This window comes from Neofelis nebulosa, chromosome 6, assembly GCF_028018385.1.
Source record: "Neofelis nebulosa isolate mNeoNeb1 chromosome 6, mNeoNeb1.pri, whole genome shotgun sequence".
Lineage (NCBI taxonomy): Eukaryota > Metazoa > Chordata > Mammalia > Carnivora > Felidae > Neofelis > Neofelis nebulosa.
The window spans coordinates 7208395-7234168 of NC_080787.1; the positions used below are offsets into that span (position 1 = coordinate 7208395).

General features: G+C 44.1%; 8 protein-coding genes and 1 pseudogene across 9 annotated transcripts in view; 2 read left to right on the top strand and 7 right to left on the bottom strand.

Annotated features, from left to right (window-relative positions):
• The window catches only part of LOC131515284 (histone H2B type 1-M), an 80529-nt gene that overhangs the window by 19777 nt on the left and 34978 nt on the right, over window positions 1–25774 (bottom strand). The window lies entirely within an intron of this gene.
• Window positions 29–5809, bottom strand: LOC131515235 (histone H2A type 1-E-like). Its single transcript, XM_058735979.1, has 2 exons — window positions 5794–5809; window positions 29–660 (listed from the first exon to the last, which is right to left on the bottom strand). The coding sequence occupies exons 1-2, from the start codon at window positions 5807–5809 to the stop codon at window positions 254–256; spliced, it is 423 nt and encodes a 140-aa protein (XP_058591962.1). The 3' UTR covers window positions 29–253.
• On the bottom strand, window positions 7980–8527 carry LOC131515275 (histone H3.1). Its single transcript, XM_058736020.1, has one exon. It carries the CDS (start codon window positions 8439–8441, stop codon window positions 8031–8033), a length of 411 nt encoding a protein of 136 aa, XP_058592003.1. The 5' UTR covers window positions 8442–8527; the 3' UTR covers window positions 7980–8030.
• Window positions 8533–10524, top strand: LOC131515268 (histone H2B type 1-C/E/F/G/I-like). Its single transcript, XM_058736015.1, has one exon. It carries the CDS (start codon window positions 9550–9552, stop codon window positions 10084–10086), a length of 537 nt encoding a protein of 178 aa, XP_058591998.1. The 5' UTR covers window positions 8533–9549; the 3' UTR covers window positions 10087–10524.
• LOC131515295 (histone H4) lies at window positions 12401–13474 on the bottom strand. Its single transcript, XM_058736046.1, has one exon. It carries the CDS (start codon window positions 13432–13434, stop codon window positions 13123–13125), a length of 312 nt encoding a protein of 103 aa, XP_058592029.1. The 5' UTR covers window positions 13435–13474; the 3' UTR covers window positions 12401–13122.
• Window positions 19029–20460, bottom strand: LOC131515274 (histone H3.1). The gene has a single exon (XM_058736019.1). The coding sequence runs from the start codon at window positions 19733–19735 to the stop codon at window positions 19325–19327; it is 411 nt and encodes a 136-aa protein (XP_058592002.1). The 5' UTR covers window positions 19736–20460; the 3' UTR covers window positions 19029–19324.
• LOC131515280 (histone H2A type 1-B) lies at window positions 20541–21051 on the bottom strand. The gene has a single exon (XM_058736028.1). The coding sequence runs from the start codon at window positions 20996–20998 to the stop codon at window positions 20606–20608; it is 393 nt and encodes a 130-aa protein (XP_058592011.1). The 5' UTR covers window positions 20999–21051; the 3' UTR covers window positions 20541–20605.
• LOC131515286 (histone H2B type 1-C/E/F/G/I) overlaps window positions 21322–25774 on the top strand; it is a 79394-nt gene continuing 74941 nt past the window's right edge. For both annotated transcript variants that reach the window (XR_009263536.1, XM_058736036.1), the window contains exon 1: window positions 21322–21726. Coding sequence is in view for 1 of the 2 variants with exons in the window: in XM_058736036.1 (XP_058592019.1) it covers window positions 21337–21717 (381 nt within the window). In the remaining variant the exon portion in view is untranslated. The remainder of the gene's footprint in view (window positions 21727–25774) is intronic.
• On the bottom strand, window positions 23370–25623 carry LOC131515289 (histone H2B type 1-K-like; annotated as a pseudogene).

The following is a 25774-nucleotide window of genomic DNA, read 5'->3' on the forward strand; positions in this document are numbered from 1 at the left end:
TTCTGTTTCGTCTTAACACTCATCCGTCGTCAGCCTTTGGTTTCCTTCCTCCCCTCTTGTTTAAATACTCCCGCCGGAGCATGTGATTGGTCCGCTGCTTTCGAGTTGAGTGGCTCTGGAGGGACCTGCCGCCTCTCCTTGCAATTCTAATCTGTAAACTCGTGTCACTAGGGACTACAGTTCTCGAGAAGTTTGGTGGCTCTGAGAAGAACCTTTGACTGTTTCGGGCAGGGACCGTGAGTGGTTAAACTCCTCACTTGCCCTTAGCTTTGTGGTGGCTCTCGGTCTTCTTGGGCAGCAGCACGGCCTGGATGTTGGGCAGGACGCCGCCCTGCGCGATGGTGACGCGGCCCAGCAGCTTGTTGAGCTCCTCGTCGTTGCGGATGGCCAGCTGCAGGTGGCGCGGGATGATGCGCGTCTTCTTGTTGTCGCGGGCCGCGTTGCCCGCCAGCTCCAGGATCTCGGCCGTCAGGTACTCCAGTACGGCCGCCAGGTACACCGGCGCGCCGGCCCCGACCCGCTCGGCGTAGTTGCCCTTGCGGAGCAGGCGGTGCACGCGCCCCACCGGGAACTGCAGCCTGGCCCGCGACGAGCGCGTCTTGGCCTTGGCGCGAGCCTTGCCGCCCAGTGTCCCGCGCCCACACGTGTTTAGAGAAGGGGCTGTTGTGTAAAAAGCCGGTCTGAAGACGGGGCTATTATAGTCACTGGATGTTTCCTAATGTTTCTTTCCCATTGGTTTGCAGATGTTGTTCTGAGTTAGCCAATCAGAAGGTACTCTTGACTTGCTGGGCCTCCAGTGGTAGAAAAATTCTGCGCCAGTTAGAGGTTGACATTAAAACTTGTATATGTTGTGAAGCAGTAGAAAATCTTGTTTTTTTTGTCCCCCCCCCCCCCCCCTTGGTTAGTTTGAGGCCTCCTTTGGGGCACTATTCACGCTATTCTCCTATAAAGGTGAATAATTATTTAGCACCCCGAGGCTAAGGAACATTAAAAAGTATAAAAGTCTTCTCTGGTGGTTTGTTATTCATCCTCTCTGCCAGATTTCCTTCCCCTGGATTCCTGAGAGGTCCCAGGGAGGCATGGTTGGTTTGAATATTTATGCCGAATAATGAAAGAATAGAAAGGGTGAAACGCAATAAAAGAAAAACCTCTGGGAGTCTGCGTGGTTTGTTCGAAAGTTCCCGGAGTTGGAGTTGCGGTGAGCAGAGCAAAATATTTGGATTCTACATGGGTTGATCTTCCACCAGGGCCGAGGTAGGTTTTATCTATCTATCTATCTATCTATCTATCTATCTATCTATCTATCTATCTATCTATTTAATTTCAAGGAAGTCCACTTAATTTTACTGGGAAATCGTGGCAAAAATCTGATCATTATGGGGCTGTAAAGGTGGATGGGGAAACATCTTTGTTTTCTCAAGGAGTACATGCGGTTTGTCATTTCCCTCAATTATGTGTGTAGGCAACTAATCACAATGCATTTTGCTAGTGCCTGTGGCTTTTCCAGTAATGACAACCACAGGTGTTTTCTTATCAGTTTCAAGTACTGAAGGTATTTTGAAATGAAGTTTGCACTCTGGGCTCTTGGCACTGACATTCGTCATTGCACCTGGTGCCCCTTGTTATTTGATGTGTCCCTGATGAAACACATCATTGAATACACATCCTTAAAAGAAATACACTTTGATAACTGCATTTTAATGTCGCTTTCCTATCCAGTATGCTTTAAGTATGGAGAAGGTGTCTAGATTTCCTCAGACTGTCCGTAGAGTCCATAGCAGGAAAGAACTCAGATACTGCTGATCACCTCTCCAGTGGGCCCAGATTACTCAAGGTTCAAGTCCCTTTTGACTTTGTTTCTTGATTTGCAGCCTTCCTCCCCTACGCTTACGGCTTAATAGCTTATTAACATTTATTATTTTCAAACTTTGTTAAAACAGGCCTGGGGGATGTATCCGAGAGTATCTTTCTAGCTGTTCTTTTTTTTTTTTTTTTTATAATGTTTATTTACTTTTTGAAAGAGAGAAACAGCGCGAGTGGGGGAGGGGCAGAGAGAGAGGGAGACACAGAATCCGAAGCAGGCTCCAGACAATGAGCTGTTAGCAGAGAGCCCAGCGCAGGGCTTGGAACTCAATGACTGCGAGATCATGACCTGAGCCGAAGTTGGATGCTCAACCGACTGAGCCACCCAGGCACCCCTCTTCCTAGCTGTTCTAAGCAGGGGTTCAACTTTTCTGAATCACAGCTGCAGCTCATAATTTCTTCTTTCCCGAAAGAGCCCCCCAAACTCTTTATGACAGTGACTTGTTTGAGGATGAGATCTGGATAAATGGGGGAATGTGACATATTGACTCAAAAGAATCTTTCTGAAGACAAGAGGTTGTATGGATCGGAAAAGAGAAGTGGCAGGAGACCCGTGCGCTTTCTCGTACGCAGGATGAGAGAGCTCACTTCTGATGCAGAGCCAGGTGGGATCAGAGAATGAGGCCAGCACGGGGCATTCAGTGAGTGGTCAAAATTACTACGGAGTGTCTCTGCAGTTCCTTACAGTTTACAGGACGCTCTGTCACCACCTCCCTATGAGGCTTTTGCATTAAGTATATTTAAAATGCTGGTTTCACAGTTAAAAAAAATTGTGGCTTGAGGGTGCCTGGGTGGCTCAGTTGGTTAAGTGTTCAGCTGTTTCAGCTCAGGTTAGGTCGAGTCCTGGGCTGGGCTCCGTGCTGACAGTGCGGAGCCTGCTTGTGATTCTCTCTCTCTCTCTCTCTCTCTCTCTCTCTCTCTCTGAAGAATAAATTAAAAAAAAGAAAGAAAAGAAAAAGAAAATTGTGGCTTGGAAGGATGATCTGCCCAGAATTGGCTTGTCACTGAACGGTGGACCTGGGTCTCAAGTACAAGTTTCTTTGTTTCTAGTTCGTAGTGTGCCCATGTATTATATCAGCTACAAAGGGAGAGGAGTTCTTGGTTTCATTTTCAGCCTTGTCCAGAAGGTAGTAGACTTATTGTAATTCTGGTTCAGGCCCATTGTGACTTAACTACTTCACAAGCCCTTTGGAATGCCTCAGACACAGCTAAGTATGATTTAATCAAGGTCCTAGTTTTTCTATGGTTTCCGTATATTCGGATTCGGATTCCTTTCCCTGGGACAGGACAGGGTTGTCACAGGCATCAGAACTCATTTAAATCTTTTTCCATCTCCCCCAATTTTTGTTACAGCTAACGTCCTGGGTAAGGAAGACCACCGCTGTCTTAGTGTTCTGCACCCAGAGGACGAGGGAACAGGAAGCTCATTCCCAGTCACCGTGTTTCATCACTGACCACGTCCCTGGGACGGTCTCCCTTGAGGGTCTCTTGAAATGCTCATGCTTGGGTTTCTGATGCTCTCTTGGTGAACCAAGATGGTCTGTCCGTTATTGTTGCAAAAGCCCAGGTTTAGAAAAACCTGAGAGATTGACACTTACAGATGGCAACCATCAGACAGGAGCCCCTGTGAGTAGTTCTCTCAGAAGCACACAACCAACCAATCAATCAATATAAATACAATTTTCAGGACCAGTCTGAATGAAGTAACCACTTTCTCCTTCTGCTTAGTAATTGCCTGACTTCTTATAACGGGAGGCGGCACCCTGAATTCCTGTCATTGTATTGAGGCCCCAATTGTTCCCGTCACTCAGTCACTAAATCAGGTTGATGTTTATTTAGAGTCTCGGTAAGTGATCTTTCCGCCTTTCTCACATGCTCTCTGTATCTTCTCCGGCTTGGGTTGATTCTATTGTTTTCTACCCAGGGTCCTAATTCTAGTTTATTCAGCCCCGAACTCTGAAATTCTGGTCATTCTGTGATCTGTCTTATGCATAGGCTGACTGGCTTCCCATTGCCTTGGGTTCAGGTGGGGACTTTGCAGTCAATTTTTTTTTTTTTTCATAATAATACTTTCTGCTTGCATTAACTAGCACTAATAACAACTCAAATTTTCTTTTCAGTGCCTTCTCATTTGCTCTTTTGTTTTTCTTTTTCTTTTTTTAAACAACTTTCTTCCCCTGCCATTCTCTGCCTAGGAGAGTTTTCCCAATTCCATTTCAAGTTCCATCTCCTTGAATAAATTCCCCTAATTAACATGTCTAGCCTCTGATAACGTGCTTTGATGACATTTAACAATTGGGTGCCATTATTATCAATGGCAAATTTATAACGCTTCTAGTCTTTTCTCTCATTAAACTACACCTTAGGGCCTCAGTCATGGTTTTCCACTACTCTAAGGTTTGTGTTTTTAATTGACTAAGGTTTTTTGTTGTTGTTTTTTTCCCCCCATAAGTGTTCTTTTTAATCCTCATTCTCTATTTAACCCATTACCCCCCGCCTCTGGTAACCACCAGTTGGTTCTCTATAGTTAAAGAGTCTGCTTCTTGGTTGGTCTTTCTTTCTTTTTTTTTTTTAAAATTTTTTTTTCAACGTTTTTTATTTATTTTTGGGACAGAGAGAGACAGAGCATGAACGGGGGAGGGGCAGAGAGAGAGGGAGACACAGAATCGGAAACAGGCTCCAGGCTCCGAGCCATCAGCCCAGAGCCTGACGCGGGGCTCGAACTCACGGACCGCGAGATCGTGACCTGGCTGAAGTCGGACGCTTAACCGACTGCACCACCCAGGCGCCCCTGGTCTTTCTTTCTTTTTTCCCTTTTGTTCATGTTTTGTTTCTTAAATTCCACATGTGAGTGACATCATATGGTATTTGTCTTTCTCTGACTTATTTCGCTTCGCATTATACTCTCTAGCTCCATCCAAGTTGTTGCCAAATGGCAAGATTTCCTTCTGTTTTTATGGCTGAATAATATTCCATTGTCTATATACCACATCTACTTTATTCATTCATCTATCCATGGACACCTGGGCTGCTCTCATAGTTTGGCTATTGTAAATAAGGCTGCAATAAACAAAGGAATGCATATACCCCTTTGAATTAGTGTTTTTTAAAAAATCTTTTGGATAAATACCCAGTAATGTGATTATTGGGCCCTAAGGGAGTTCTATTTTTAACCTTTTGAGGAGCCTCCATACTGTTTTCCACAGTGGCTGCACTAATCTGCATTCCCACCAGCACTGCGTGAGGGCTCCTTTTTCTCTACATTCTAGCCAGCACCTGTTGACTCTGGTGTTTTTAATTTTAGCCATTCTGCCAAGTGTGAAGGGATATCTCATTTTAATTGACTGAGTTTTTAATCCTGTCCAAAAGGTGGGATTATCCCCAGATATTAATCAGAATTAGTAATTTTATTTTCTGTCTTTCTATGAAGGAAGCCAAGAGTAATAAATCTCTCTGCCCCTTTTATGCCCCTCTTCCCCATGGCTTGACTTAGGTATTACCTCCCTTACTTTCTGACTCGTGCTATGCTGCCGAAGGTGTTGGGGTTACTACAAAAAGAAAACCAAAAATATTTATAATGCTTTCATGGCAAAAAAATCTCCAGATATAAAAAATCAATATCCCTCTGCTGCCAGTTGCGGTAGGAAGTGTATGCAAAATGAAATAAAATTTCTGAATTGTCTTGATTTTAGCTATCATTTCCATAAGAGAAAGTTCCTGGTCATTCGGAGATTATACAGTGAAAAAAAGTGATGTAGTTTCAGGCAGCCAGATAAACCCGAAATGCATATACGACTTAATTACCAGTAGGTACATATGAAATGTGACCTGAGTCATAATTTGTGATCTTTCTCCAATAAAATAAAAATTCATTAAAAGCAATTTGATATCAAGTACTACTATTTTTTCTTACATTGTGGAACCTTATACCTGACTTCTGGCCCATTGTAAGCACTCAATAAATTTATTTCTACTTAGGAAAATTGTATATGAAAATTACACAAACTCTACCATTTAAAAAAAAATGTTTATTTATTTTTGAGAGAGACAGAGTGCGAGCAGGGGAGGGGCAGAGAGGGAGACACAGAATCCAAAGCAGACTCCAGGATCTGAGCTGTTGGCACGCAGCGTAATGTGGGGCTTTGAACTCATGGACCGAGTGATCATGACTGGAGCTGAAGTTGGACACCGACTTAGGTTAACCGACTGAGCCACCCAGGTGCCCCTAATGTTTTATTTCTATAGTCAGGACTGTAGTAAACAGTAATCTGTTTGTGCAATAATTTTTTTAAATTCCAGTTTAACTAAAAAGTTTTCTGAGGGTTTGTTCAAGTGAAGGACCACTCTACATATTCTGGGGGATTTAATGACATAAAAAGATGTTTTCTGTGCCCACTGGGTCCTCATATCCTGATGACCAACATCCGGTGAGACAGAACACAGATTAAAAAACTCACTGTGCTAGAATTTCAAAGGAAGTAGGAAACCACACTCTAATATGAATGCCTTGATCCAACATTACACATATAAAACAGTCCAGTCATTTTAGTTATGGATAGCTAAGCTCTTTTCCATATGGATCCAGAGTTCCCTATTCCCAAATCCCCAAGTCTCAATGTCTGAAAGAGTTGCAAGAACAAAAATTTCTTCTATAAAACCTCTAGGACTTTTTACGATGGCTGACTTGTCTGTGCACTTTATGTATAGCTTTGTCAATGTTAAGTATACCACCCCAGTAGTCCCCTTCCTTAGTGACCCTTGAGGTGAAACAGTCCATTAAAAGTTTTTGGGTTTTTTTGATAGAAGCTTCTCAATTCTACAGTTAAGGATACCTTTTCCTATCTCAAACTCAAATTTGCCGAAGCGTTTAAATACATGAGAGATGAAATCCTTCCAAGTAGTGTGTGTATCCCGATTAGTAAACATCCTTCTACATTTCCAAATAACTCCCTGAATGGTTTTAGAACAGAATTCCTGATTTCCCTTCTATTCAGTTACCGGTTTAGAAATTGAGGAACCTGTTATTTTCATGGAAAAGGAACATCTGTTTAATAATAGCATCAAACCATTTTCTTATAGGCATTGAACAAATAATTTAAGAAAACTCTCCAGCTTCCAAAGGATTGTCATGTTTTACTGATAAATATGAGGTAGTCTCATAAGATTTACATCGAGAGTAAGATAGAGAATTTAGGAAAACCAAAATTGCCTTTTTGAATGGCAGTTAAAGGCTCAGTCAATAGACCATGCAACTCGATTTTTGCGTTGTAAATTCGAGCCCCAATTTAGGTGTAGAAATTCCTTAAAACCTTAAAAAAAAAAAAAAGCGTCAGTTAAAAGGATCTTCATTCCTGCGTTAAAAGCGTCAGTTGAAAGGATCCTCACTCCTGCGTTCATTTCTAGAGGTACTTTCTGAGACCCACCCAAACCACTCTTGGTTGTTTAGTCTGGTAGATATACCGGGAAGGATAGACGGCAAGTTCTCAGAAAACGCTACCGTCTTACTTTTTTGTGCTCCAGCTAGTAACCCAAGCCTTGGCTCCCCTTAAGAGGCTTAGGGGGAGATCTTTGATCACCTTTCATAAAGGTCTGGCGGTTGCTAGTGAGTTGGGTGCCCAAATTCTGCTCAGCTAAGTGCCGACCAAGGGTTCTGGGGCCTTGGGATTCTCTTAAGTTCAACACGGTGAACCCTGGGAGAAACAGATAACCAGCAGCCTTGAAGGCTCAGCCCAGGCCTCCAAAGACACAACGGGCCACCCCTTGAACAGCGCCAAGTAACGTTGCAAAAGTCAAAGAGCCTGTAGGATGAGGAGGCAAGGGAACGGTCACGATACCAGAAAGGTGCAAGAGACCATACTCGAAGTTTAGAATAAAACCCATAAATCCTAGAGCCAGAACGAAACCTGTCAGACCTATGCAACATACGGAGAAATAGGGGTTTGAAAGTAAAACCATGTTAACTAAACACACTAGGAAAACTTCAGGAGACCAAAGGCTTGAGAGCTTAATTTAAGACAGCCCTAAATGTCTTTCAGGCCTGCTACAAGTTTGAGCTCGGTTAGCAACGGAACTTACTTGTTTAAGTGTCACGGCATCCGTTATAGATCAAAGTGGTTGGCTCTGAAAAGAGCCTTTGGGTTTAAGGTCGGCGATCTTTCGTTAATAGTTTAGGCCCGCTCCCCGCGGATGCGGCGCGCCAGCTGGATGTCCTTGGGCATGATGGTGACGCGCTTGGCGTGGATGGCGCACAGGTTGGTGTCCTCGAAGAGCCCCACCAGGTAGGCCTCGCACGCCTCCTGCAGCGCCATCACGGCCGAGCTCTGGAAGCGCAGGTCGGTCTTGAAGTCCTGCGCGATCTCGCGCACCAGCCGCTGGAACGGCAGCTTGCGGATCAGCAGCTCGGTGGACTTCTGGTAGCGGCGGATCTCGCGCAGGGCCACCGTGCCGGGCCGGTAGCGGTGCGGCTTCTTGACGCCGCCGGTGGCCGGCGCGCTCTTGCGGGCCGCCTTGGTGGCCAGCTGCTTGCGCGGGGCCTTGCCGCCCGTCGACTTGCGCGCCGTCTGCTTCGTGCGAGCCATGGCCTAACTGCAAAGTCAGGAAACCAGGGTAACAGCTCGCCCCTCCATTTATACAGGGGCAGAATCACTCTGATTGGATTGTGGGCAATCCCGGTGAGTCAACTGGAGCTCCATTCCGGAAGTGCTCCCTGAGATTTAGCATTGGTTTAATCTGTTCCGTGCTAGTTTCTGATTGGTTACTTTCAATTAACCGACTTGTTCCCGGCCCCCTTGGGGGAAAAAAAAATCACTAAGCTATTTGTTTCCCTTGTGATGCTTGGCACACAACAAATAGGACCGACAAACGCCATAATTCTCGTAAATAATTTTGTTGAATTTTTCTTCTGTTTGTCTATACAAAGTACGGTGTTCTTGAAACAAGACAGTACTTGAGAATTTCTCTTTAAAAAATCCGCCATTTTCTGCATAGTTATCTCGTTTTCATCCGGAAGGTATTTCCTGTCCTATTTGAAAATCCCACTGTATAATATCTCATGAGTTCCACTTCATTTTATTTACAGCAAATATCTAGTTCACTCTAGTATGGTCTAGGACATAATGTTAACACATAAGGAATTTTATATTTCAGGATTCGCACGTTAAAATTCCAATGTTTTGGAGCACCTCGTTCTTTTTAATACCGTATTTGACTCAAACTGGTGATTGGACTCTGATGTTTGGTTTTAATGAATTTAAAATGTCAGTCGGGGTCTAATGGGGTGAGCATTGAGGAAAACGTTTGCAATGCTGAAACTTGAAAAAGATGGCGGTGATCGAGAGTCTTTTGCAACATATCTTAATGATAATAGTCTAGCATATCATGATTCTTGTCAGAAGAGACCCGAGGTGTCCTGGATAATTTATGACAAACCCAAAGGAGCAGTAGTTAGGACTGTACTGGGCTATATAATAGAATTTCCTTCCCTCGTTTGCGCGTGCCAGTTCGAAATTTCTACTTTCATAATTTAAAATAAGGTTTTATTGAGAGGTTTTCTTTTTTCTTTTTTGTTTGAATTTTGGTGAATGCACTTTGAGCAATAAAGCGGCATTGTAAATTAACCTATTGGATTCTCTGGAAGAGTTAGTTTTTTAGTCCAATAAAAAAGCAGGTTTGCAACGCTGCTTTTACATGCTATTAATCTATTGGTCAGTTTTGGTCCAATCAAAATTCAGACTTTTGGACCCTCATTTGCATATACGTGATATAAATACTCGGGATTTTTTTTTTCCCCCCTCACTCTTTTCCGTGTTGGTCACAAGTTTTCTGCTTTTGGTATTGTTTATCATGCCTGAGCCAGCGAAGTCCGCCCCGGCCCCGAAGAAGGGCTCCAAGAAGGCGGTGACCAAGGCGCAGAAGAAGGACGGCAAGAAGCGCAAGCGCAGCCGCAAGGAGAGCTACTCGGTGTACGTGTACAAGGTGCTGAAGCAGGTGCACCCCGACACCGGCATCTCGTCCAAGGCCATGGGCATCATGAACTCGTTCGTGAACGACATCTTCGAGCGCATCGCGGGCGAGGCGTCGCGCCTGGCGCATTACAACAAGCGCTCGACCATCACGTCCCGGGAGATCCAGACGGCCGTGCGCCTGCTGCTGCCCGGGGAGCTGGCCAAGCACGCCGTGTCCGAGGGCACCAAGGCCGTCACCAAGTACACCAGCTCCAAGTAGACTTGACAAGTAAGCGCCCTCTTCCCCAACCCCAAAGGCTCTTTTCAGAGCCACTCACTTTTGCATATGAAGAGTTGTAATAGCAAGGTTCCTCAACTGGCTTTAAAAGCATGTTTTGTCTTTTTCCAGACCTGTTTCCATAAGGTGTGAGAACTGTTATAGTATGAGATGTTTACTGGAATTTATGTTAATCTTTAGAGCCACATAGATTATGTGAAATGTGTATAGTAGGACTTGGCTAAAGCCCTGAAAGAATAGTTTTTGTGTGGTTTCTTTAAATTTTTACTTGGTTCTTTGTTCAATCATTAGACTTTACAATAATTTCACACTGGGTGGCTGTAACTTACAGTTGTCTGTACTTAAGTACATGTATTTTGGTTATTTGTTTTCATTACAATTTTCACATTATAACAACATAATTATATGTATTTCACAAAGGCCAACTTGTGCAATGAGAAATTATTTTGCACAGGACACCAAACTCTGAATGTCATTCATCCCATAATAGATCTTTTTTTTTTTTTTTTTTTTAATTTTTTTTCAACGTTTTTTATTTATTTTTGGGACAGAGAGAGACAGAGCATGAACGGGGGAAGGGCAGAGAGAGAGGGAGACACAGAATCGGAAACAGTCTCCAGGCTCCGAGCCATCAGCCCAGAGCCCGACGCGGGGCTCGAACTCACGGAGCGCCAGATCGTGACCTGGCTGAAGTCGGACGCTTAACCGACTGCGCCACCCAGGCGCCCCTCCCATAATAGATCTTAATTAGGCATGGGTATTACTGAACTGCAGAATTTAATCATAGCATCTATTGTAGACCATTTCGACAATTCTTCAAATGTACATTAAAATGAATTTATCATCCATTTTATTTTGCCTGTATGTTATTGATGTAATCAACTGCACAGCATGTTGAGTCATTTTCCTAAACCCTAATTTTGATCCACTTTCACATGGTTTTTCTTTTCTTGCCTTTGGTGTATCGTTCTGTATTCATTTAGACAGAGAAAAACTAAAATGAAACAAAAATAAGAAAAGATCTAGGTATGCAGGGATCACAGAAGATATGGATGAAAATCAGTGGGTTTCATGTGTTAATTATGGAAAAGTAGATGGTTTGTTTCTGTGCTGCCGAAAGTAAAATGAGTTAGATGTATTGCTGTTGAGCACGTCATTGTTTATAGGCTTGGTATTAGGGAAGCCTGCAAAGCATGACCTATGTATACTTATGTTGGAGATACGTGTGAAGCGTTAGACAGTTGTCAAAGAGAATATTCCCACTATAGGTTTGTTCCCCCCCCCCTTTTTTTCCTTTTTAAAATGTATGTCTTCCATTAGATAATGATTGCAGTTTCAGTTCATGTTATGGTATCTTAGATGGAACACTGATTGAAGACGCTACGTGTGTTAGCTAACTGTGTTAGCTGTTGCTGCACAACAATTCATTTGAATTTACTATCTTAAAACAATACACATGTACAATGTGAGTTTCTGTGGGTCTGGGCAGAGTTTAGGTGAGTCCTAGATCAGGATGCTATTGAGATGTTACCTCGGATAGAGGTCTCTTGGATGCTTGCATGGGGAAATATCATCTTCCAACTCACTGCTTAACTGAATTTGTTTCTTTATGCTTGTAGGGCTGAGGAATTCATTTTCTTTCTTGCTGGCTGTTGGCTTGAATGGTTGTAGGCTTTTGGTTTTAGGCCTCCCTCACTTTCTAAAGAGCCCCTGGGTTTCTTGGTGTTTGTGCATGCTGCCATGGATTCTTGGTCCGTCAAAGCCAGCATGCTACAGTCAAGGAGGATAGATATTACACAACATACACGTCAGTTAACAATGATCATATACAGAAAAATTACATCCAGTCACCTTTGTAGTACTCTGTGGGTTGGAAATAAGTCACAAGTCATGTCCACACCCAAGGGGGCTAGATCACAAGGGTGAGCACTAGGAGGGGGAATCCTGGCAGACACCCTACGAGGCCATCACAGGACCCATCAGGAAAAATCAAGGCTAAGAACCCAAAGAAAGTTCACTAACATAGCGGTTTTCCTCCTTTCCCCTGTCCCTTCATTACTCTATTCAATTTGCCTGGAGGCAGGAATTGATGCTAAGAGGTAAAGACAAAGGCTACAAATACCTTGAAGTGCTTTTAATTAGGCTACTGCCAGTGACTTTCTCTTGAAGTGAAGACAGAGAAGACAATTTGCCTGGTTATTATTTTGGAGACCTCCTCCCCCTTTCCTCTGTAAGTATGGACACATCAGAAAACACTGCAGTCGGTTGAGCCCTAGCACGGGGCTAGGTGTCTGTGTAGCTCCCTTTCTGGCTTTAAAGGAGGCACCAGCGGGTTTGTGAGAGGACTTAACATTGCTGCTTTTATTATAGAATATCAGGGAATAGACGTGACAAGATTAAGACAAACCCCCAAATCATTGTGGCTTAAATACATTTTATTGGTAATCATTTTACATAATCCAAATATGAGGGAGAAAAGGGGCGAAAAAGTCCCCACGTGCCACCTAGGAGGCTTGCTTATAGGTGGCTGCAGTCTACAGCTCAGTCTAAGCTTCTCACATCAAACCCTTCCCCCTAGTTACCACGTAGTAGCTGGGCATTCTCACTTTGCTTTTCCTTGAACAGAGTAGGCTAATGGTTTTTCCTCCAGTTCATATTCAAGCTTTATTTCCAGATAGCAACTGGATTTGAAAAATGTACAATCTCATGTTTGGGACATGTCTATAAATGGATTGCAACTTAAAGTGTGGGCACGTCTCAAAAATAGAAAAACCCATAGACAAGGTCCGTGAACATAAACCTTAAAGGCTGCCTTGATGTTTAATGCCCCCGGACAAGGAGTAAACATGGTTAAATTATATGGAAGTCATGGAACTCAGATCGCAAAATACATGCAGTAACCTCAGTTCCCACGAAAAGGAAATAAACAGCGTCGCTAGCTCCTTCTAGTGCATGGATAGGTGGCCCTGAAAAGGGCCTTTAGGGTTGGCAAAGAATTCACTTTTCGTACGCAAAGTCTTAGCCCCCAAAGCCGTAGAGGGTGCGGCCCTGGCGCTTGAGCGCGTACACCACGTCCATGGCCGTGACCGTCTTGCGCTTGGCGTGCTCCGTGTAGGTGACGGCGTCCCGGATCACGTTCTCCAGGAACACCTTGAGCACCCCGCGGGTCTCCTCGTAGATGAGGCCGGAGATGCGCTTGACGCCGCCGCGCCGGGCCAGCCGCCGGATGGCGGGCTTGGTGATGCCCTGGATGTTGTCGCGCAGCACCTTGCGGTGGCGCTTGGCGCCCCCCTTGCCCAGACCCTTCCCGCCTTTGCCGCGACCAGACATGTCCTCCAGTCAGTAAAACAAAGCAGCGAAGTTAGGTTACACAGCGACGAAATCCTCATTTATAACTCTGTGGCGGACCTTATTGAGAACAGGGCCGGAGGGGTCGGGGGCGGGGCCTGGGGCGGGGCAGCGAGTTTATCCCCGCCCACAAGTGCGCGAGGCCGCGCGTAGCCGGGGAGACGCAAGAAGGCTCTGTTTAAGGGCCTGTAAGGAAACGTCTCAGGCCAATCAAGGGACCTAAGTAATGGCAGCTGTCAAGCTAACAGCTGCTTCTCCGGGCTGAACTGTGAGGACCCTTACACACCTCGGGCAAGTCGCAGTCGAAATTCGGCATTGATGTGAATTCTAGTCGCATGTCTGAAATGTATTGGAGTGTTTCCCTTCTGCCCTCCCATTCAAGCAGTTTTGTCCACTTTACATCGAGGTCAAGTAGTGACGTTGGGAGGATGGTCTTAGGGAGCGAGAAAAGTACTGCAGTCCACAGCCTGACACGAACACGAGTGTGACGGGTGGGGGCTTTTCATGGGGAGGCCTGTCCCCTTGCTTGCGGCCTGCACTCCCTGCACTTCACCTTCTGAGGCCCACGTCCTGCTTTGTGGCTTGTGTTCTCTCATTTTCACTGTAGGTTCTTCCTCCGCAGGATGGAAATGTTAATCACAAAGATGGTCTGGCAGTCAAAGGGTAAATGTCAGGTCCAGTGTGAGACACAGGGACGGCCACTTTGCCTGAGAAAATTCTGTCTTCCTGCCCCAGGGCTTGCCTTCCTTCTCGATATTCTTAATTTTTTTAAACTTTTTTTTTTTTACTTTTGAAAGACAGAGAGACGCAGATCATGAGCAGGGGTGGGCAGAGCGAGGGGGAGACAGAATCCCAAGCAGGCTCTAAGCTCCGAGCTGTCAGCACAGAGTCCAAGCGGGGCTGGAACTCATGGACCCTGCGATCATGATCTGAGCCGAAGTCAGTCTCTGAACTGACTGAGCCACCCAGTCGCCCCTCCATATTCTTAAATCCCTCAATCTGGTATTTTGTAATCTGGATTTATGTTCAGGTTTTGTTTTTGTTTTTGCTTTTTTTTTTTTTCTTCCTAATGACCTCTATATCTATGTATGGGCAAATCTTTGCTTTTCGAGGTCAGTGCTACCCTTACATGGTTACATTTAAATTTATATACTTTCCGATTTAACCACCAGCTTCCATCACCACCTTCACACCCCAAACACAATTCCTTTTAAGAAAGCATTGTCTGATAAAGTGCTCTGGACCCTCTTTTGAGCATTCGGAATGTGTCTAATGCTGTGAGGGACTGAATTTTTAATATTAAATAATTTAAATTGAAGAGCTATTACTCTGTTCAGTTATTGGAAAATTTGGCCTATGTTTGAACAACGTGGACATGTGAACTCAATTTGCCAACAGTAAAGTTTATGGTGTTGAAATGCAAATCAAGTTATTTCCAATCAAAATTTAGTAGCAGATTGAATGAAATATACACCCAGTTTAGAGGATGTAGGATGAAAAAAGGAATCGAAATATTGCGTTATTCATGTTTTTACATTGATTGAAACAAATATATCTGGAGATTTAGGATTACATAGAATATATTATTAAAATGATTGCATCTTTCCACTTTTTATTTTTTTTTATTTAAAAAATTTTTTTAAACATTTATTTATTTTTGAGACAGAGAGAGACAGAGCATGAACGGGGGAGGATCAGAGAGAGGGAGACACAGAATCTGAAACAGGCTCCAGGCTCTGAGCTGGCAGCACAGAGCCCGACGCGGGGCTCGAACTCACGGACCGCGAGATCATGACCTGAGCCGAAGTCGGCCGCTTAACCGACTGAGCCACCCAGGCGCCCCTCCACTTTTTAAAATGTGGTTAGTGGAAAATTTAAGATAACGTATGTGGCTTGCATTATTTTCTATAGGCAGCGCTGCTCCAGGATTCTTCCTTGCCCCCTCTGCTTCTTGATTTTTCACCCAACCTTGCCATCATGCGCTTTGAAATATGGTGGAAATTCAATGTAAGGTTGACTCTTGAATAACAGGGGTTTGAACTGCATGGATCCACTTATAGGCACACTGTTTTTCAGTAAACACAATAAAGCACTGCAAATGTATTATCTCTTCCTTATGATTTTCTTTCTTTTCTTATAGGTATAATTTTATTTATTTATTTATTTATTTATTCATTTATTTATTTTATTTTGAAATTTACATCCAAGTTAGTTAGCATACAGTGCAACAATGATTTCAGTACATTCCAGTGATTCCGCCTCTCTGTACAACACCCAGTGCTCATTCTAACAAGTGTCTTCCTTGATGCCCTTTACCCATGTAGCCCATCCCCCCTCCACAACCCCTCCAGCAATCCTCTGTTTGTTCTGTATATTTAAGAGTTTCTTATATTTTGTCCTCTTCCCTGTTTTTATATTATTTTTGCTTCCCTTCCCTTATGCTCATCTGTTTTGTATCTTAAACTCCTCATATGCGTGAAGTCGTATGAGACCTGTCTTTCTCCGACTAATTTCGTTGAGCATAATGCCCTCCAGTTCCATCCATGTACTTGCAAATACTATTTTCTTAATAGCATTTTTCTTTTCTCTAGCTTACCTTATTATAAGAATACAGTATCTAATACAATATACAAAGTATGCGTTTATCAATTGTTCATGTTGTCCGTAAGGCTACTGGTCAGCTGTAGGCTGTTAGTCGTTAAGTTCTGGGGAATCAAAAGTTTTATCCAGATTTGCAACTATGCAAGGGGTCAGCACCCCTAACCTTGTTCAAGGGCCATCTATGTTTCTAAGAAATACAGTTGCCCAGAGACTGGCCCCAAACTCAAATGAAGCATTGTAAAAAAATAAAAAAAATAAAATCATGTTAGGGAGCGAACACAGGCTTGCCAAAGAAAACATTACCCATCAAAGCAAGAAAAGAGGGGTAACTCGAAAAATTGTCAACCTTAGAATTCTTTAAGGGCGGGCTGATGGAGACTTCGTGAAGTTCTATGCTAATATTTTTTTTTCCAAAAGTATACTTTTTTGAGAGAGAGAACATCCAAAAATGTTTGCTAATGCAATTATAGTTCAGAAGAGCTTAAGCTTCTGTACAAGAGAATGTAGAATCTGGTATCTTTTTTTTTTTTTTTTTTTTTTTTTTTTTTTTAAGATGCAAAGTAATCACTGTGGAAATGTAAAAACATCTCATGAAAACGAAAGCCCGAGAATGGTTTACTGCTTCTGGAACCCAAGACCAAGAGAGACAGATAAGAAAATCAGGTGAATCAGTTTGGAGTCTAGAAACAATAAAAGGTTACAGTGTCTACTATGTATTTGGTTAATGAGTACAATGTCAAGGAGTCACATCATGCAGTTTCATAGAAATTTATCTTGCAGGTCCTATGTTTTTATTTCTTTCCAGGAAGGATTCACAGTATGCGACACTTTATCTGAGGCTTGGAAATAGGGAACAAAAGAATGGGCCATGATGTTTAGTATCATAAAAAGTGAAAGACTACACAAGAATTGCAGGACCATGGACTTTGATCATCTCACTATTTACTATTGATTGAATGTATCAAATTCAGCCGGGGTTTATTTGGTAGAGCTGTAAATATTTTCTGTCTGGTGGAACAGCTCCAACTCCAAAGATTTATGGCTTCTTGGACATTATTAATTTTGTTTTAACCTCATTCAATAATCCTATTCCAATATTTCTGTGTTGAGTTGTTTATAAATACCCTAATTTCTTAAATATTCTTTGAACCTTTCAGACCATTTTACCCTTTTCAGTCATTGATGATTTAAGTACTCTCTGTGTCACATGTTTATTTTATATTTTTTGAATCACAACTTCACATTTGTGAAACAAGCTAAACACGTCATGTCATGTGGCTCTGACTTGGAGATAAACAGGGTGTCACAGAGCTGCTGGTACTTTCTACTTCTTTAGGCCTGGGAAATTCAACACTAGTCCCTCAGTGTCATGGTAAATCCTTAGTAAGCAGGGAGGTGGAAAGCACAAATGAGAAGGCACATTCATCATCAGGCATGAGGTCACTGAGGACAAGGGAAAGACTCTGGTCACAGACCAGAACAGATCTGAAACCTATTAAGAAATATCCAAATATCTAATTAAGGTAAAGGGATAGACTGCATTTCTTTACATTGTCTCATATGAGCGTAGTTTAAAAGGCCTGCCAGTGGTTTTTTTTTTTTTGTTTGTTGTTTTTTTAAATTTATTTCAAGGGTATGTTCTTCTGTTAGACTGCTTATTAGGGTTCAGTATCTGTGAAAAATCTATGAATTTAGATAACTTGTAGGATGTTGATAATTTCAGTGATTTTTGTCAGTTGGAGATGAAAATTATGTCATTAGAAAAGATCATCTAAAGGTTGTAATTGTGCTGTAGAATAATAACACTTTTTGGATCTAAATTCGCTCTTTTGGTTTTATTCCAGTCCTCATTCTTTTGTAAAGGAGGTGAGATTTTCCTCTATCCATCTTGGTTCTTGGCTGGGGCCCGTTTTACAAAACACCGATTAGCAGGATAAAAACAATGAGAAGTTTATTAACGTGTTTATTTCGCATACACATGGGAGAAACCCAGGCAAGAACCCTTGGAAGAGGTACCTTAGCACTGCAGCTTACACAGCGTCTTCAACAAAGAATGTGTGGAGAAATGACTGGACAAGGGAAGGCAGTTTTAAGCCTTGAAGGACCGAAAACCATGGCAAGGTAGGTATATGGGAGGAAGCTAACAGTAAGGTTTGTCTGCCGCTTCCTCTGGTCCCTCTCTGGGCTTTTAAGAGTCACCAGTATAGAATTTATATCCTGTCTTAAGGCGGAAAAGGGGAAGGGCCCACATTGGTGCTAATGACACATCGGTGTCATTGCTGCTTAACTGCCTTTAGCCCCAATTTTTTTTTTCAACATTTTTTTTTTATTTATTTTTGGGACAGAGAGAGACAGAGCATGAACGGGGGAGGGGCAGAGAGAGAGGGAGACACAGAATCGGAAACAGGCTCCAGGCTCCGAGCCATCAGCCCAGAGCCTGACGCGGGGCTCGAACTCACGGACCGCGAGATCGTGACCTGGCTGAAGTCGGACGCTTAACCGACTGCGCCACCCAGGCGCCCCAAGCCCCCAATTTTTATGTCAAAGAGGAATATTGTGGGGAGACTGTCCTAGTTTCCTTCACTTTCTTGAACTATTGCTGATCTTGATAACGTCCTATATTGCTTTGAACCAGGTTCATCTTCCTGATGTTTCCTTACTGATGGTTATATATCAGAATAACTCACAATGAGACAGCTTATTATTTTGAACTTGACACTTCGATAACATATAATGTAATGGCGTGAAGACCAATTTCTCCACCTCAAAAGGAATCATGTTTGTATTTACTTTTTAGTCTACTGGGGCCGATCCAGTGGGCTGGAGATCCATTAAAAAGAAATAACGCATTTCACTTGATGCATCTAGACTTTGACTCTGCTGAGGATGGAAATCGTAAACGTTGCTCTTTTCTTTCAACCCCAAAAGGATATAAAAGGCTGCATGTAAAGAGGGAAATCTCCTCAACAATAGTATCCCTTTTGATCTTTAATACCTACAAGCCATTCTGTGCCCTCATCAAACAACTGCAGTTTGAAAGACTAAGTAACGGAATGTTACACATTACACAGAATTACTATGAATCCAAAGCCGATTCTTTGTTATAAAAACCGGCGGATCCATCTAATACAGTTTCAGAGTATTCTTGAAAAAGAGAAACTTACTTTCACCAAGGGAGCAATCGGAAAGAAAGTGTTACAACAGTTTTTGACAAAGTAGGGGGCTCTGAAAAGAGCCTTTTTCAAAGTCCGGAGGGAACAGCCTTGGGGAATTACGCCCGCTCCCCGCGGATGCGGCGCGCCAGCTGGATGTCCTTGGGCATGATGGTGACGCGCTTGGCGTGGATGGCGCACAGGTTGGTGTCCTCGAAGAGCCCCACCAGGTAGGCCTCGCACGCCTCCTGCAGCGCCATCACGGCCGAGCTCTGGAAGCGCAGGTCGGTCTTGAAGTCCTGCGCGATCTCGCGCACCAGCCGCTGGAACGGCAGCTTGCGGATCAGCAGCTCGGTGGACTTCTGGTAGCGGCGGATCTCGCGCAGGGCCACCGTGCCGGGCCGGTAGCGGTGCGGCTTCTTGACGCCGCCGGTGGCCGGCGCGCTCTTGCGGGCCGCCTTGGTGGCCAGCTGCTTGCGCGGGGCCTTGCCGCCCGTCGACTTGCGCGCCGTCTGCTTCGTGCGAGCCATAACAATTACACAGAAAAGGAGACTGGAGAGTAGCGAGGAGCCGTTTCTGACCCTATTTATAGGAGAGATCAGTGTGGTCCGCAGGTCCCGCGCTGTGATCTAATTGGTTCTCAGGTTGCTTTTCCGAGAAATGATTGGATTTCCAGTAAGATTTGAATATAGAATCAAAATTTATTCCAGTTTATATTTATTCTTAATGCACTTTAAATTGAGTTCATAAAACCGAGGTTTCATTTCGTGTGTTTCAGCAGACTTCACTCATTTCCTTTTTGTGTGAAAAGACGGAAACGCACAACTTTTTGCAGCGGGAATTCAGGCCGCCCCAGAATTCGAAAAGCCCGCCCTGAAATGTGATTGGTCAGATATGTCTCCTTTGTTCTCTCATTTCTTTCATGCGTGTTTGACTTTGTGGCCGCAACTTTGACCAGAGTGTGTATATAATTACGTACATGTGTATACACTGCGCTTTTAAACAATCTCAACATACAGATAACGCTCTCGATGACTATCGTTGTTATATACATAACCTACACCCCGAAGTTACGACCTCAGAGAATTGCCACTTGGTTTACTGCGAATGGCTTGTGCATTTGCAATTGGCGGCAGCATTTTATGTAATGTTTCATAAACCTCCAGGCATTAGACATGTAATATCTTAAACTCATCTGACCATTGTGTGGGAGTACCGGTAGGCGTTGTACAGTTTTTACAATAGGAAATTTCGAAATAGGCTACCTTAAGGTTAGCAAGTAAGGAAACAAACGTCTCAGGAGTTCTGTAGTATTTCAGCACTTCCCAGAAAAGGTGGGTGGCTCTTAAAAGAGCCTTTGATTTTCGGGGTTGGGAGAGCAGGCAGATTCCGTAAACGTTTCACTTGCCCTTGGCCTTGTGGTGGCTCTCGGTCTTCTTGGGCAGCAGCACGGCCTGGATGTTGGGCAGGACGCCGCCCTGCGCGATGGTGACGCGGCCCAGCAGCTTGTTGAGCTCCTCGTCGTTGCGGATGGCCAGCTGCAGGTGGCGCGGGATGATGCGCGTCTTCTTGTTGTCGCGGGCCGCGTTGCCCGCCAGCTCCAGGATCTCGGCCGTCAGGTACTCCAGCACGGCCGCCAGGTACACCGGCGCGCCGGCCCCGACCCGCTCCGAGTAGTTGCCTTTGCGGAGCAGGCGGTGCACGCGGCCCACCGGGAACTGTAGCCCGGCCCGCGACGAGCGCGTCTTGGCCTTGGCGCGAGCCTTGCCGCCCTGCTTTCCGCGTCCAGACATAGCGAGTGGTATCCGCGAAAGAAAATCCGCAGGAAAAGCAAAAGAGAAATGTCCTGGAAGCAGCAAAAAGATGCCAGTTATACTGGTGGATGGAAGTGTAAAACGCGAGCTGGGATTGGTTAAAAAGATCACCGTTCGCTATCCAACCAATAAGAAGGAAGATATGACACAACCGAGTTTACATATTCACGTCACCAAAGACATTATCAAATCAGATCGGGGTATTTCTGCATACCTTATTTGCATAGATGCCCTATAAAAGAGGAGACTCTGCTTAAAGACAGACATTTTAGGATTTGTTTTTTTTTAATCCGTCTACTGAGTTGTTAGTAGTAGAGATGCCAGAGCCCGCGAAGTCCGCCCCGGCCCCGAAGAAGGGCTCCAAGAAGGCGGTGACCAAGGCGCAGAAGAAGGACGGCAAGAAGCGCAAGCGCAGCCGCAAGGAGAGCTACTCGGTGTACGTGTACAAGGTGCTGAAGCAGGTGCACCCCGACACCGGCATCTCGTCCAAGGCCATGGGCATCATGAACTCGTTCGTGAACGACATCTTCGAGCGCATCGCGGGCGAGGCGTCGCGCCTGGCGCATTACAACAAGCGCTCGACCATCACGTCCCGGGAGATCCAGACGGCCGTGCGCCTGCTGCTGCCCGGGGAGCTGGCCAAGCACGCCGTGTCCGAGGGCACCAAGGCCGTCACCAAGTACACCAGCTCCAAGTAGACTCGCCAAGTAAGCGTCCTCTTACCCAACCCCAAAGGCTCTTTTCAGAGCCACTTCAATTCTCATGTAAAGAGTTGTCACGTTAAGGATTTCTCTAATAGCACATAGTCCCAGTTTTGTCACTGCGTTTTCTTAGATACTCTTTAAAGTACAAACATGACCTGTTCCTCTGTGCTTGGTAAAGCATGTCCTTTACTCAAGAATTTCTCTACACTTTTCCTACCCTACATGATATGGCGCCTGGAAATTCGCATATATGTAATTTGCAGTTGGGTCTTAAAGGTTTTGGAGACAGCGAGGGAGATGTGAAAAGAAAGTTCCCTTTTCCTCAAACCCTAGCAGTTGCCTTACTCTGGCAACAGCAATGCCACCACCCCGTCCACCCTCTCTGGCTTCTACACTCCCAGAATCATTTCAACACTTCTGTCCCACCCACCCCCTCCCCTTCTTCCCTCACCCCCCTTCCCCCATTCGTTCTCAAGCTGAATTCCACCTTGCCTGTTCTCCAACCTTACAATTTTTGACAACTTGTTTCCTGTGTGCCTTAAGCCCTCTATGTGGCTACTGTTTCCTTCACTTGTCTCTGGGAATACCTTAGTTTCGGCTTTTGAGTATTCCGCGACGTGTGTAACTTTTAAATTCTGTTTGTAAAAATCCAGAAAATTGAAAACTTTTCCTGAATGATGCATGGCCCTCAGCCTCCATTGATTTAAAGGGCCATTACTCCTTTACATTGGAAAGCATTTGGGTAGTGCACTTCCTCTCTCCATTGGCACTTTGGTAATCATACAAGATACCCTTCTTGCTTTCAAGGGATTGCCGGTCTCAGGTTTATCAGCATCATTTCTTCCAGGCAGGGAAAGTATTTATTCCAGGATACAGAAGTGAATTGAATTTGAGGTCAGCTGACAGTCGTAGGGATGTGGGATTTCTTTTCCTAGGCCAACCAAGGCTTTCTCTTTTGGCTGACTCGTACACTTAAGGAAAGCTGAACAAAGAAGGCACCAAGGAAGGAGATGAGATATGGAGCCTAGTGCTGGAGAGAGGAGATAATCTATGTTAAGGTCCTTAATAAAAGTGGTGAGAAACGTATTCGATGCGAAGTGTCTGAATTCTCTCTAGACATCTTTGAGTCAGAAGACATTGGTTGGCATGTTCTGCCATGTAAATGAACTTTGGTTCTCACACCCACTGTGTCTTACTTTATAAAATGAGCACGTCACTACATAATAAATGACTAAAACAAACCATTCGACGGACACTTTTGTAAAAACGAATGCAAGAATTATGATAAAAACTCGCCTTGGAGAGAGCTTTACAATTCATAAGGCTTTCATGGACGTTACGAATTAAAATTTTCCATCACTCCTCTACATGCAACATACGCGAACTTTTTGAAGAAGAATTATAATCAGACGTAATAAAACCATAGTGAGTGGAGGAAGTGTTACTCAAAGAAGAAGAGTTACTGCTGATAAATCCACACCTTTTGAACACGAGCAAAGAAGGAACGGGAAGTTGCCGCCGTTAAAATTAGAGACATTTCAAAACTATGGGAGTCTGCAATATTTAGGGAGAATTTCCGTGCATCTACACATTTAAATGTAAATATTTATCTACTCTAATTTTAGAGAATGTCATTGAATCCAGAATCAATAATTCTTAAGCAGCGTGGATGTGTTAATTTCCTACTGGTGGTCTGACAAATTATCACAAACGTTGTGGCTTCAACCCGTAGAAATTTATAATTTCCTAATTCTGTAAATCAGCATTTGGGCGTGGCTCTCACTCAACGAAAGTCAAGGTGTCAGGAATTCTGCATCCCTTTCTGGGGTCTCTCAGAGCAAATCTGTTTCCTTGCTTTTTATAGCTCCTGCACGTTATCTTCTTTCTTTGGCTTTCCATTCCTTTTCTCTGTGTTCAAAGCCAGAAGTCTCCGGCCACATCAGCCCCCTGCTATCTCTCTGGTTCTGTATTCAGGTTGCCTCTTCCAATTCTAAGCATCCATGGGATTTCATTGGGTCACTTGGATAATCCAGGATAAATTCCTTTTTAAAATTCAGGTGATTAGCAATCTTAATACAATCTGCAAATTTAACCGCCCTCTGTGTTGGACCCTAACCTATTCACAGATCCGTAGAGATTAGAAATTAAATACAATTGGGATGGCATTTTTCTGCCTAGCACAGTAGGTCATAGTGTTTTCAGAATTTGATAGAAGGCTATATATTTGCTGCTCTGTGAGGGGGAACAACGCGTAGGCACAGTGTCGTACATATTCTCAGGGTGCTCCTGTACCCCAGGAAAGTCATATATATACTTTGTTTAGATATTTCTTTCCTTCTGGGACTACTACCTAAAGCAATCATTGACTATGGTAATATAAACTGCCCAACATGGCAGTTTTAGTTTTCTTTCTTTTACTTTTCTCTCCTTGTTGCTTTTGTTAATTGTTTGAAGGCTTACATATTCTTTGTGTATGTTGTATTGTGTGTGTGCGTCTGTGTTCTGTGGGGAGTAGAAAGTCTGTTACTCATGAAAGATATTAAGCAAGAATACAGAATAGCTTTACTTTTTTCCGACCTGGGTTAAACCCCTAAAAATATTTTGTACGTACATTCTTCGCATTTAAGTCATGTAGGATGCCATTCATGGATCCATGGCAGTTTATAACTTTAAGTAGTTTTCTAACAACAGGCAGAAAAGTGCATATTTTCATTACCATTTTATATATCTGCATGGACCCGGGCAGCGGTGTAACTGCAATGACCTGTGAAATTTTTTTTTTTTTAATTTAAAAAGAGTTTTTGTTGGTCAAGATAGAAAAAACCTGACATAAAGTCCACCCTGGACGAAAATAACAATTTTAAGGGAGAGACACCAAAATATCAGTATAAAGGCTGTTTCTTTCCTGGACGGCCGGCATCATTACTGTGGCATTTTGCCAACGATCACCTTTCATTTAACAAGCCTTCGGAGAATTCTCAGTACAATGAAGTGACCCCGTCTTGGAGTCAGTGATGTTCATTTTTCAGTTTTCGTGCATAGGTCCGTTCCCACTATTTACAAGTTATACTGCCTTAAGCAAATGAATCTCCTAGAAGGGTACGATGATGAACGTGGAAAGCAACCAGTTTCTTTTTACCACAACATAGCACTAACAAAGCAGTCCTACCAAATCTAAGCCCTCTTTGCTTTTCACAGAAATTATGTGTAAAGAACACCGCATCACAGCAGCTTAAGTGAAACTTACTTGTCACCACTTTGGCCAGGCTTTCAGTCAAAATGGGCGGTGGAGACAAGACACCGTCGACTACGTTGGACATTTTTCTCTCTCTACCAGTGACAATGTATGTGTGCTTTAAGGTGTTGGTGCCACACAAGGCAAGCCAGATATTTTCAGCAAAATAAAACAAAACCTCTTGAGCAGTCACATAAACTATTAAAACCATTACAACTCTCGCTGAAAAACTGGTTGGCTCTTAAGAGAGACTTTGGGGTTCAATACGAAGACATTTTGTCAGGATTACTTGGCGCTGGTGCACTTGGTGACGGCCTTGGTGCCCGCGGACACGGCGTGCTTGGCCAGCTCCCCGGGCAGCAGCAGGCGCACGGCCGTCTGGATCTCCCGGGACGTGACCGTCGGGCGCTTGTTGTAATGCGCCAGGCGCGACGCCTCGCCCGCGATGCGCTCGAAGATGTCGTTCACGAACGAGTTCATGATGCCCATGGCCTTGGACGAGATGCCGGTGTCGGGGTGCACCTGCTTCAGCACCTTGTACACGTACACGAGTAGCTCTCCTTGCGGCTGCGCTTGCGCTTCTTGCCGTCCTTCTTCTGCGCTTTGGTCACCGCCTTCTCGGAGCCCTTCTTCGGGGCCGGGGCGGACTTCGCTGGGTGTGGCATGATGATGAAAAACTCTGCTTCTGAGATAAGAAATATGTGCCCTGGTTCTAGCATTCATAATAATCGTAGGGCGCCTGTGCGAAAGAGGCGTTAAACGAGTTAGACTTTGATTGGATAAATTGTCCTAAAGTGTAAGGCAGTTACGTGAAAA

Bases quoted from the DNA above. Each gene is read 5' to 3' on its own strand.
- LOC131515280 (XM_058736028.1), bottom strand. From the start codon at position 20,998: ATGTCTGGACGCGGAAAGCAGGGCGGCAAGGCTCGCGCCAAGGCCAAG.
- LOC131515275 (XM_058736020.1), bottom strand. From the start codon at position 8,441: ATGGCTCGCACGAAGCAGACGGCGCGCAAGTCGACGGGCGGCAAGGCC.
- LOC131515295 (XM_058736046.1), bottom strand. From the start codon at position 13,434: ATGTCTGGTCGCGGCAAAGGCGGGAAGGGTCTGGGCAAGGGGGGCGCC.
- LOC131515274 (XM_058736019.1), bottom strand. From the start codon at position 19,735: ATGGCTCGCACGAAGCAGACGGCGCGCAAGTCGACGGGCGGCAAGGCC.
- LOC131515268 (XM_058736015.1), top strand. From the start codon at position 9,550: ATGCTATTAATCTATTGGTCAGTTTTGGTCCAATCAAAATTCAGACTT.